General features: G+C 44.8%; 6 protein-coding genes across 6 annotated transcripts in view; 2 read left to right on the top strand and 4 right to left on the bottom strand.

The window, feature by feature from the left end:
- PHALS_05166 (uncharacterized protein) overlaps positions 1-1,975 on the bottom strand; it is a gene marked incomplete at both ends in the record, with an annotated part of 1,990 nt that extends 15 nt beyond the window's left edge. Inside the window, 4 exons of the mRNA XM_024718843.1 lie at positions 1-267; positions 327-899; positions 961-1,164; positions 1,259-1,975. The exon at positions 1-267 is cut by the window's left edge and continues 15 nt beyond it. Coding sequence (XP_024584202.1) covers positions 1-267; positions 327-899; positions 961-1,164; positions 1,259-1,975 — 1,761 coding nt within the window. The remainder of the gene's footprint in view (positions 268-326; positions 900-960; positions 1,165-1,258) is intronic.
- Positions 1,974-2,739, bottom strand: PHALS_15078 (uncharacterized protein). Its single transcript, XM_036407176.1, has one exon. It carries the CDS (start codon positions 2,367-2,369, stop codon positions 2,112-2,114), a length of 258 nt encoding a protein of 85 aa, XP_036263426.1. The 5' UTR covers positions 2,370-2,739; the 3' UTR covers positions 1,974-2,111.
- Positions 2,740-2,744: 5 nt separating this feature from the next.
- Positions 2,745-3,986, bottom strand: PHALS_05165 (kynurenine-oxoglutarate transaminase; the record flags this gene model as incomplete). Its single annotated transcript, XM_024718841.1, has 1 exon — positions 2,745-3,986. The coding sequence occupies one exon, from the start codon at positions 3,984-3,986 to the stop codon at positions 2,745-2,747; it is 1,242 nt and encodes a 413-aa protein (XP_024584200.1).
- A 50-nt stretch (positions 3,987-4,036) lies between these two features.
- PHALS_05164 (dead deah box rna) lies at positions 4,037-6,064 on the top strand (the record flags this gene model as incomplete). The annotated part of the gene is made up of 2 exons (XM_024718840.1): positions 4,037-4,574; positions 4,635-6,064. The coding sequence occupies 2 exons, from the start codon at positions 4,037-4,039 to the stop codon at positions 6,062-6,064; spliced, it is 1,968 nt and encodes a 655-aa protein (XP_024584199.1).
- Positions 6,065-6,702: 638 nt separating this feature from the next.
- PHALS_05163 (Ankyrin) lies at positions 6,703-7,722 on the top strand (the record flags this gene model as incomplete). The annotated part of the gene is made up of 4 exons (XM_024718839.1): positions 6,703-6,869; positions 6,977-7,043; positions 7,139-7,333; positions 7,402-7,722. The coding sequence occupies 4 exons, from the start codon at positions 6,703-6,705 to the stop codon at positions 7,720-7,722; spliced, it is 750 nt and encodes a 249-aa protein (XP_024584198.1).
- A 159-nt stretch (positions 7,723-7,881) lies between these two features.
- PHALS_05162 (atypical rio rio2 protein kinase) lies at positions 7,882-9,441 on the bottom strand (the record flags this gene model as incomplete). Its single annotated transcript, XM_024718838.1, has 5 exons — positions 7,882-8,223; positions 8,303-8,407; positions 8,472-8,544; positions 8,606-8,886; positions 8,950-9,441. 5 exons carry the CDS (start codon positions 9,439-9,441, stop codon positions 7,882-7,884), a joined length of 1,293 nt encoding a protein of 430 aa, XP_024584197.1.
- Positions 9,442-12,119: the final 2,678 nt, after the last annotated feature.

Genomic DNA, 12,119 nt, shown 5'->3' with positions numbered 1-12,119 from the left:
ATCGGCGAGATCTGAGGTAAAATTTTTTATCGTGCGGTAGGTGGGTTTCTCTGCTGCTGACGAGCTCAAGTGCATTCGGAACCAGTGAAGCAGCAACGTATCGATCGGTAAATCAGCCAGATCGTGTATTGTTATAACATAAGGACGTGCTGCTGCAAGTGAAGAGGTTTTAAGCACTGCGGTTGATGTGGAGGTTTTACTGAAGTGAGGACTCTCGCAACCTTCAGCTGCATCTACTTTCGCTTTGCGTTCATTTTCGCTTTGTATCTATCACGAACATGATGAAACAGCAGCCAAGATGGTCAAAAGTTAATAACGTGGCGTACCGTGTCGGCCAAGTGCTGGAGTACACTTCCGTCGAGTTGATTCTCGAGCGAATCCATCGTGACTTTGGACAGTTGAATGGTACACGTTTCGACCATGCGGGCCATGCCACATAATATCTCAAGTAGCATGCAATTAGTGCGATCCATGCGCTCGTCGTCCTGTGTCAGCACACTATTTATATGCTCAAAGTTTGCCTCGAGTGTATGCCCACTGTACAAGTTTTCGTATTTTTCCGGTCGTGTTTCGAAATTCCGGTCATTTAAGCCGTGGCTCTCACCTTCATTGGAGAGAGCAGAAGCGGTTGTTAAGCTCTCTAGATAATTTATACGATGTGATAGCTGCTGGTTCGATTCTTTTAAACTGTCGATAATACTTGCCATGGATGTGACCTTCGCTTCGGCTTCAGCGATTGCAATATCTTTTTTACTAATCGATGCAGCTGTAACGGACAACATTGCTTGATATTCAGTGCTTTCACGCTGATAAGCTCGTCTTAAAGCTTCAATACGCCAGACACGAAACGATCCAATAAGATTGGTCTTGCGAGCACACTGAAAAGCTCGGAGTTTGAGCTACACAGCAACGCACTTAAAATGGATCCAATCTTCAAACTTTTGAGTCTAGAGCGCGTACCGCTCGAATCTGATGCTGAGCAGCCATCGTGTTTACCCACCAATGAAAAGTCAGAGCAAGAGTTCGGCAATTCTGACGTTTATTCATACGAGTAATAAGCTTGCTCAGTGTATTAGATAACTGTTGCGTTGTTGTACGCGCACGTTCGCGCTCTTTAACGGTTGTTATTAGGGCTTGGGCTTTGAAGCGTGCTCGCTTTAATTCCTACCAAACAATTCGAAGTGAGTCTAAGGAAATTCAAGGACACCGGACAGGTGAGCACTACCGTGAAGAAAGGTGTGCGAAATCTATAGCCGACCTGGTCCTGAGCTTGCTGTTGTGTCGGGGGTAAGAAAATCGAGGCTATCAACCCGTCGTGGATTTTTTGAAGAAATGTGAAGCTTTGACCGTTTTTATTTGTAGCCGCCACTGGATCGACGTTGCTGTAAGCCATTTTGCTGAGTGCTACATGTGAGATATACTTTTCAAGCAATTGACAACACACGACGGTGTAAAACCGATTAGGAGTTTCGGCCCGAGACGCCATACACTTGGCTTCGTTCAGCTTCATTTCACAAAAAAGTGATATTGAAGCGTAATGCTCCTCGCTAGAGTGCGTCGACCATCGATTAAGCAAATTGCATGCCAATTCGTCGTCTTGCTTGTCTAAAAGTTCTTCAATTATCGGGCGCAAGTCTCGATCTCGATCATTCTTGCTGTCCTCAGGTAATTCCGTTGCTGTTACTTGTTTCTTTTGATGAGACGATACTGCAGCAATTTGTGATGTTGATCGAAGCTGCATAGGTGGGAGAACGAATGCCTCGAAAAGCTCGACAGACGCTCGTAGAACTCGCGCTGATCTCATCTTTCCCACTTGTACGCTTGTCGGTGTCTCTGGGTGGCGATGAAATGAATTTTTAGCCGGACGCTCACTCATAAAGTAATTCTCTCGAGTCCTGCTACTTTTGCGAGTGCCGGAGTCGGTAAGATGCAGTTTGGGGACTGCCTGTCCAAGCGTGGCCGAGAGAGGCTCCATTGATGAGAATTTCGCCCGATCGCGAACTTTTTGCCAATTTTAACCGTTTCGTAAACCAATTTAGGCTACAATGGAAAGCATCGCCTTCTAACCGTCACATCTTTATGATCAACAATAAGATGGTTAGTGGTACGTATCAAATATGATTGCAGTAATTTTCTATAAAGTCTTGACTCGATCTTCTGGATACTTGGGCTAGTCGTAATTTAAAGAAAAACGGAATAAATTCCGTAATGGAAGTGTTTCCAAGCAAAATGGCTGCATAAGAGAAGGAAAGAAAGAAATGACATGATATGCTGTACATGACCGTCTGATACGAAGAAAGCTGCAGAATATTTAAAACTTTCTGACTGGGGGTAGCAGACAATGCTACGACAAATTTGGATCTGAGCATGGGGTGCACGCAATGTGTGTGGTATGTTACTTTTCTTGGTAGAATTCATGCAAATAATACTTTCAGACACACGGCTTGCGCTCAGACGATTGATTCAAGCAAAATTAATCAGACTCACGCACGTCATCGAAAAGACCATGTTAATTTTCTGATTGGGAAGCGGGATGCGAGACAATACGCAAGTTACGCTTGATAGAACCTGTCGACCGTGTTCACGACCATTATAAGCATGATAACATTGGTGATTTTGACACACCGTTTACAACATTTAAATTTATCAATTTTATTTTTTTTAAATATCAACACTTGATAAATGTGACTATAGCCACCCATAATCAGGAAATTCACATAAAAGAGCCCGCTTAGGACATCCTTTCAATGAATCACCGAAAGGCGTTTGATGGCCTCTTCAATAGCTTCGTCGGTCTTGCAGTAAGCAAAACGGACCCAATTACTGCCCTCTGTCTTATTCTCAGAACAAAAGAACGCAGAACTCGGGATTGCTGCCACGCCCTTGGAAATAGTTAGCCAGCGGCAGAACGCCCAGTCATGAGACAGATTAGACTCAAGAAAGCTGTCGGGGACCTTCACGGCAGAGATGTCCGAATACAAAAAAATGCCTCCACCTGGCGTGATAGGTATGATTCCAATGTCAACAAGAGCGCGGCTGAGGCGGTCGCGCTTTTGTTCGTAACGGTTGGCAACGAAGGCATAAAACGTGGGAAATCCATTGTACGGCTTTTCAGCGAGCTCCAACATGTTTGCGACGGCTTCTTGAAAAGGGGTGGCCACACTGAAATGTATCCAGTTGTTTGCGAGATAGATACCCTTAATCAGATTGCTTGGACCGATAGCCCAGCCCACCTTCCAACCAGTCACAGAGAAAGTTTTGCCAGCACTTGACACTGTCAGTGTACGATCCCACATACCGTCTATACTAGCGATCCGCCTGTGCTTTTGACTATCAAACAGAATGTGCTCGTACACCTCATCAGAGATGACAATTACACGCGAGTGTTGACGCACGTAATTGGCAATGAGCTCTAGCTCTTCCGTTGTAAACACTTTGCCTGTCGGATTGTGGGGAGTGTTCAAAATTACAGCTCGTGTTTTTGCTGAAAAGGTAGCTGTCAACATTTGCTCATTGATGAAAAACCCCTTTGAACCCGTTTTATCACATAGGCGCACTTGCAGCGGAATATAGCGACACACACCACCGGCCATCTTTACTTGGGCTGAATAAATGTCAAAGGAAGGTTCAAAAATAATGACTTCGTCCCCTGCCTGCACGAACGAATTGACAGCAGCATAGATGGTCTCTGTAGCGCCAACACCCACTGCAACCTCATTTTCCCAGTTAATATCTCGATTCAACTCCCTCGAGTATTTTTTGGCTAGCTGCTCGACAAGCTTTCTGTGCCCCTGTGGGCGTGCATATTGATTGTAATCGGCATCCAGCGCGTCTTTAGCCGCCTGCTTTACAAAATTTTCGCAGCACCAGTCTGGAAAACCTTGACCTAAATTAACGGCCCCATTTTCGAGTGCCAGAGGTGTAAATTCGTGCCAGACCGTGGGCTGGTCGAAGCCGTCCAGGCGTTTCGCGAGCTCATCTGCCATGAAAAATGTTAAAAAAACCGAGTGCAATTACCGAATTTTAAAACAACTTAATGGCATTTTCTATCCACCAATTGTTACAAAACAATTTCTTGTCCATGCGATTTCGTGAATTTAAGCCGGCACTTTGCCCTGAGATTCTTGCAGAGGCCGATGCTCAAGGATTTGAGCATATGACACCTGTACAGGCGGCTACGCTGCCACTGTTTTTATCCAATAAGGATGTGTGTGTGGACGCGTGCACGGGTAGCGGAAAAACGTTGTCCTTCGTGCTGCCCATCGTACAACTACTTAAGGTCAAGCTGGAGGACGGCAGCATCAGTGCACCGCGCCACTCCAATATGACTAAACTTGTAGCTATGATCATCTCGCCCACGCGAGAACTGGCACGCCAAACTTTTGAATGTGCTGAGAAATTTCTTGCGCGTGCACTTCCCGATATGCAGCTGCTACTGTTTGTAGGTGGTACGAGTGTGGACGATGACCTATCGCTTATTCGTAAGGCAGTTGGAAAATGCTCAGTCGTCATTGGCACTCCGGGGCGGACGGAGGATCTCTTGAACCGCTGCGCGGGGTCTAGTGTTGAGACGCGTGAGTTTGAACTGTTGATCTTGGATGAGGCAGATACCTTACTGGATATGGGCTTTGAAGTGAGTCTGAATAAAATTTTAGAGCATTTGCCCAAACAGAGACGGACGGGGTTGTTTTCGGCTACGCAGACTCAAGAAGTCAAAGCGCTGGCACGCGCTGGCCTGCGTAATCCGGCCACAATCTCTGTGCAAGTAGCAAACAACACGCAAGTAACCCCAGCAACTTTGCAGAACTACTATTGCTTGGTAGGCCATGATCAGAGACTGTCGGCACTGCATCGCTTTGTATTGTTGAAGAAAGGCGAGAAACTTATTATCTTTTTCTCAACGTGTAAGTCTGTAGACTTTTTCAGTCTTGTGCTTGAAGAATTGTTTCGGGACAAAGAAGAATATCCTGTCGTAGCTCTGCATGGTAAAATGCCGCAAAAGAAGCGCACGACGAATTACAACCAATTTTTAGCCCTTAAATCAGGACTTTTGGTTTGCACAGATGTCGTAGCGCGTGGTATTGATCTCCCGGATGTAGATTGGATAGTGCAGTATGACCCTCCACAGGACCCAAATTTTTTTGTTCATCGTGTAGGTCGTACAGCGCGTGCAGGACGTCATGGCTGTGCTCTGTTATTTCTGTCTTCGAATGAAGACGCATATGTGAACTTTTTAAAGATTCGTAAAGTGCCATGTAAAGAAATGACGCTTTCTCTGGAAACGATGGAAGACGTATTGCCAAAGGTCAAGTCGTTAGTTTTGGAAGATCGGGATTTTCTGGAAAAAGGTACGAAGGCGTTCATAGCGTTTGTTCGGTCTTACAAAGAGCATCAGTGCCAATTTATTTTTCGCTTCAAGGAACTTGATCTAGGCGCTGTTGCACGTGGTTTCTGCCTGCTGCAGCTACCTAAAATCAACGAATTGCGAAATGTTCGCATCAATTTTGACAAAACTGAGATTAAAACTACAGCTATCAAGTATAAAAACAAGGCTCGCGAAAAGGAGCGTCAGAAAAAGTTGCTTGTTATTGCGAAAGAGAATGAGGCACGAGACAAGAAAAACGCTGAGATGCGTGAAAAGAAACGCAAACGGCCGCTTGAGTGGGTTGACCAGAAACACCCTCGTCGGCGTGAGAAAAAAAAAGGATTGCACCAGCAAATTGTCGAGGAGTGGAATGAACTAGCTGAGGAGGAAAAGCTGTACAAAAAAATGAAACAAGGTAAAGTTACAGAGGAAGAGTATGAGAAAGCGCTTTTGGGTAAGGCAGATTGCTTCGATGATGATAAGAAAAATGGGGATGAGGATGGGTGCAACAAGAAGACTAAACGGCAGCTAGCCGAGGCAAAAATAAAGGAACGGTTTCAAAAGAAGGAGCAAATGGCCAATAAAACGGCGGTGCAGAAGCGGGAGGCTGCCAAGCGGGAGGAACGTATCCGTAAGCGCAAAAAGTCTCAACACATTCAGCGCGCAATGAAAAGAGCTCAATATCGAGCCCGACGCTAGCAATGAGCGCGAAATCGCAGTAACTTCTTCATTTGACTGAAGTGACATTTCGACTTTTGCGTCACATGACTCAATCAATTTCTTAGTTTTTCATTGTGGTAGTCGTCGATAAATTTTTTGACGGCACAATTGCACGCAAGATTCGATTGTACAAACGCGAAAATGAACACGATAGAAAAATGTCAGAGAATCCACGTCTTATGTGTATTCTCCGAGAGCTTCGCTGGTTTCGCTTAGAATATGTCATACCTGCTTCTCACTGTTTTCATTCAAATGCATGCGGTCATAAAAGGCGGTCTTGATTCTGACAACTAATTTTGGTACTGTAAAGATTCGCCGATTGTTGCCACACAATCATGGGCGTCAACACAGTTATTTAGATCCCTAGAGCACTACGAAAACATTAACAAAATCTCCTTAATCTCTTGGCGGCACAGCACGCCTTGCAATTCACAAATTGCCAAAAAAATAACTGGAACTGTGCCACGAAACTTACTCTGTTTCACCTGATAGTCCTTTGCCATGGTCGCGTTGTTCGATTATATTTTATCTAAACTTTAGCTCAGGTGTGAGACGTGTAGTAGATAACATCGATAGCTCAATTTGGATTTTAGTTTCTCGCATTTCCAAATTTAATCATGAATGCCAGCTATGTTATGACAATTTTATTTGGCGAACAATGTTCGTTTTGTCGTCCATTGCTGCAGCCTGTCAGTCAAAACTGTGTTGTGCTTGTCTTTTCAAAATATAAATATTTTGGCGCAAGTCAACAGCGCGAAAGACGACCTTCACTCTACATTCACAAGTTTAAGTCTATTTTCTGCAAATCAGTAAAAGATCCAATCTTAGCGAGGAGCAACTCCACATCCTTCGAAACGACATCTGTCGACTGCTGCTTCAACGTGGTTCCAGCCTCGTTAAGCCTACTTTCAGAATTGTTGACGAAACAACAGCGTGCAACGTGACATCAGGCCTGACTGTGAGCATTTTGATTTGGGATAATTTTTGCAATACAACCGATAGACTTGCCGGAGAGCATAAAGACAGTATACTTGGCCGACAGGAATTTTGTAGATGCCATCCGACACACCGCTTCATAAGGCAGCGCACAATGGCGATAAGGGTGCATGCTTGCAGATTTTGGAGGAAAAATCGGTAGATGTTAATGCACCGGGGGCCGGAGATCGGCGAGCTCTTCACCGCGCGGCAGGAGGCAATCACGCAGAATTGTGCACACTGTTACTGGACAAAGGCGCTGAAATTAATGGGGTACTAAATGATACGACAGGTTCAATTTCTATGGGCTGATAATGTATCACTGCTGTCATGACATTTAGGCGGATAAAAGTGGTCGGACAGCACTTCATTGGGCATCTATTAGTGGTCACAAAGAGGCTACACTATTGTTGTTGCAGAAGGGGGCAAATATAAATGCAGAGACCACAACAGGAATGACGGCACTTCATGGCGCAGCTGAGGGTGGGAAGGTGGAAATTGTTAGACTGCTTATGGAACTCAAGGCGGATTCTTCGAAGAAAGACTCTAATGGCAAGCTTCCTTTTGACTATGCAATGGATGGAAAGCACAAAGCCGTTGTAAAAGTGCTGAAGGATATGGGAGATGTCGCTGCTCAAAGTGCATCTTGTATCATTCAATAGCTAACGAGCCTTGCTCACAGTATTTCAGCTAAATATAAATTCAGAATGCTTGATAATGAGTCGTACGCATTGAACTCGTCTTTGAGTAAACGCACGACACTATGAGCGGCAAATAACCACGGGGTGAACCAAAACCAGTTCGTAAACCACCTTTATAATTTACCAATCATTCTTGTGGTAAAGTTTACCCTTTATGCTGAGCTTGGAAAAGTTCCGCGATCGCCGCTTGCCGCTGCCCTTTTGGCGAACCTGTCGGTCACGCTGCACACGCTGCTTTATAAACTCGCTTTCCAGAGCTGATGCGTCTAGTGTATCCTCAACGTCATCATATCCGTAGTCATTAGTAAGTTCATCGGCTTGGCTGTCAAGTGTTGTGGCTTCGACACCAATTTCAAGCTCGTGTACTTTTGCAACGTCATCTCCACCTTCCCCTTCTTCTTCAGTGCTAAAACCGTCATCATCACTTTCGTCAAGGTTTTGATGAGCTGAGAAAATCGAAAGCTGACATTACAAACCCGCAACATTACTACCCGTCAGACTTGAGTTTAGAATTCCGAATATCTAAGTAGCAACATCTTACATCATGCACTTTCTCGCCGAACTCTTTGCCAAAACCACTTGCTTCCACATCTTCGTCCAAACGAACGTTCTCATCTGCTACAATATCTTTAAGCCTTGGAATACGCTACAAAAACACTATCAGGTATCGAACAGTTCCACTAATCACTCATGACTTTCGCCGAACATACATCAGGTGTGTAGGCACCGCCTTGCAATCGCGAAAAAAACTTGACAAGGCCGTGCACATCACGATCAAACAGCCTGAAAGTATAAAAAATCTCACAGTGCCTTCAGATACGAAGATAATGAAGACTATACTCACTCAGCAGCGTTTGGATGCGACGTTGATATCATCTGTGGAAAATCAATCATTGTGATCTTGCCATCGTTGCCAATCATGATGTTAAACTCGTTAAAGTCACAGTGCACCAGTCCATACTCGGCAAGCCGCACCACAATAGCCATCGACATTTCGTATGCATTTTTTGAGTTGGCAAGTTGGCGCACTTGATTAAGCGGGTAGCCATCAACCAAGCTCATGCAAATGGCATGACGATTGCAGTCAATAGGAGTTGGCGTCGGGAATTCACGGTCATAAAGTGTCTACAATAGCAATACCGCATGCATCAACCAACTTATACATGATATCGATTTCAGCCGTCTTACCTTCAGAAAAGCATACTCCTTCATTGCCGAAAGTCGCGACATGTAAAACCAACTGACTGACTTGCGGCTCTTGAGATAGTCTCGCTTTGACTTGACGGCGCGAAATGATGTGCGCCCGAGACGATGAAATTTAATGGCAACCTCAGTGCCGTCCCCTTGCGTTGCCAAGTAGATGTCAGACTCTTTGCCAACGCCGATCTGGCGGCCTAAGCCCATGATGTGGCCGCGTTGCAGAAACACACGCAATGCCAGAAAGTCGTAGCCGCTGTATGTGAGACGATAGCCATCGTACGCATTTCCATCGTGTGCAATAAGCTTATTGCGAAGCAGGTGCGACAAAATTTTCTGGATACCACCATGACGTAATTTGGCGATGCTGGTGATCAGTTCCACGGGAACTACTTCGTGATTCTTCATTCCCATCTCAATGGCTGTGAGCACGCGAAAATGTTCCTTCGTCAGGTAGCGCATGGAAGTCACGTCAAGCTTCATGATGGCCAACTTTGTTTTCCTTCCAGTCAAGAAACGCTGTTCATTGTACCCATATGCTAACAATTTATACAGTATAACTTATGTGTAAAATTCGACTTTTCAGATAAACATTTCTGCTTCACAACTTCATTTTCGGGTGGTGATAGGTGTATGAGCTTATTGTCAGTATAGACAAGCTGTCTTTGGCACCATCCAATTTCCCTTGTCTTAATTGTACATCAAAACTTATGATCTGTGGGCAGATTTCGCAACGATAAAGGGCATCGTACATTGACCCGGTTTGGACCTGCACAGGTACAATGCAAACAATACCGACATGGTTTGACTACTAACAAAACTGACAAATCTCCTTAGAGAGATGCTAAATGAAGTTGTGTGCTTCAAATCTTAAAGCTGTGAGATAAAGCCTCACGCATACCCCGATTTCGGTTATTTCAATCACAGATCGGCCATTTCCCGTCGTTTGTGACGCTTCAGCCGTTGCGATACACTGTGTTTTCTACGAGAAGATGGCGTTGGGTGTAAAGACTGTGATTGCGTTAGAGTGCTGCCAGCTAAAAGCTGTTGCGATGATCTACTGTGTTCATGAATTGGAGTTACTTGCAACGAATTATGCCCTCGTCGAATTCAGGGTTCACCGGCTTAACTCTATGCCGGTTGTGATCTATATAGATCATGCTTTGCTGCACACATCTAAATTGTCAACACATTTATCAAGAGAATAGAGAGATGGTTATCATTTGCTATCTAGTGCCCTTTTAAAGAAGGTATAAGCCGGGTCGGCTTTATGTCGAGAGAGATGTGCTTATGCGTCGCCCTGATTATGAATTGTCGCATATCACAATGGATATGTCGCCATTTAATAAGGCGATATGATATAGAATAGCATATGGGCTAGACGCAACATTTGTTGCTCTGCAGGCAACTTTGGGGGCGCAAGAAGATTGACAACTCAGGTGTCGCTATATCGAATCGCATGCATCGCTATGCCTTATCTCAGGGCTTGCTGTATTACGCACTGACCCATATAACACTTCGCGTGTAGTGGTGTCCCATGATGAGGAACTGAAGTACACAATACTGCATGAGACACATGATTGCTTCTGTAAGATTAGAAACACACTCCTTGTAAGTGCTATGTATTGATGGACCAACTAAATACATGGTTTAGCACATATATGCACACGTGTGTGAGCTTAAAGCGGGTTGAAATCTCATCACTTGCGGCGAGACCTATGGTGACCAGCCTGCTGGTTCTGCTGAGTCATGGTAGTCCATCAGTATGGACGTAATTTACGGTCTCCCAAAAGACGTATCCGATATTACCGGTATTGTGGTCTTTGTGGACCGACTGAGGAAGATGGCGTATCTCGCAATCATGTGAGTATTGATAATACAGCCATGCTTTTCCTCGACAAAGTGTCTCGCCAAGATGACTTACCGGTAGCTAATGTATCGGAATAAAGATCACTGTCTCATTTGACATCGGTCACTAGCACGTTACTCGCGTTTTACAACATATGTTTGGGATTTAAAACATTCTTATAGGTTCTCGGCACCAGATTGCGCATATATCGAACAGCTCACTATCCATAAGATGCTGGTTAGCGACAACGTGTAAATCACGTTGTGGTGGTTCCTCTGGAGCACATGCGTGAAGTCACCTCGCTGCTGTCACGTATTTCTGTCTCTCATTTACTTTGCGCTAATTACTGCCATACATTCTTTACATCAACTGACATAAATGATTTGGTTTTAAACCCAAGAATCTTTGACAAAACCATAAAGTTGCTCTAACCTTAGCGGTGAAGAATATACCAAATCAAATCGTTTTGCAGACGTTATCCCGGTGACACTTCGTAGCATAATCATGGATCTCATCTCGATGGAGATAAGCGTCATGCGCAGGGTGCGCGACACCATGGATGAGAGCAATTACAAACAAATGCATTTTGTTGATGCCAGAGGTAGGCGAAACACATACGTGTATGCCGTAAATATTTCATTGAGTGCAACAAATCTATCTGCACATTGTCTACAGTACTTGAGATCAAGTTGCGACCTCACCGTGTCGGACCGATCACAGTAGTAGTGGAGAACGGATCAAGTTTAAAACTCATCCACTATTCCATGTGGTTTACTTAATCTATACCATGACCCCGCTTTTATGAGCCAGTCTGTGTAAAGTGCTCTGTTGCAATTGAAGCAATGTCTCTATCATCCCCTGTAGCTAATATACCCTCTGATCCAAAGCAGTGACGCGGTTTGGGTTCGCTGTGGTACCTCAAGTGAGGCAGTGCGGTGGCAAAGCTTAAACAAATACGAGATACGGCCTGTCTTAGCTTGGACACACGCTGTGAAGCTTGGAGAAAGTCAACGTGCCGCCAGCTCGAAAGAGCTAGACGCGGAAGGCACTGCTCAATAAAAAAGGTGCTCCAACTTTTTGCGGATAGTTTGGTGGATCGATGGGAACACCATGGCTATTACCAGCATCTGGTGAGGTGTATGGGCTCCATAGTCGGAAAACATATGGTGATTTGTGATTTCATTTTGGCAAATTTGCCTTGGTGCTGTGGCCGGTTACGAGTCGCTGTATCCTCGGCTTTTGTTTTCTTAATGGAAGTGGCAGGTCCGCCCGTTTCAGCATACTTCCAACTATACCGACTTTGCGGTGATGA

Source organism: Plasmopara halstedii (genome assembly GCF_900000015.1).
Source record: "Plasmopara halstedii genome assembly, contig: Scaffold_2881, whole genome shotgun sequence".
Classification (NCBI taxonomy): domain Eukaryota; phylum Oomycota; class Peronosporomycetes; order Peronosporales; family Peronosporaceae; genus Plasmopara; species Plasmopara halstedii.
This window is presented reverse-complemented; position numbering and strand designations above follow the sequence as displayed.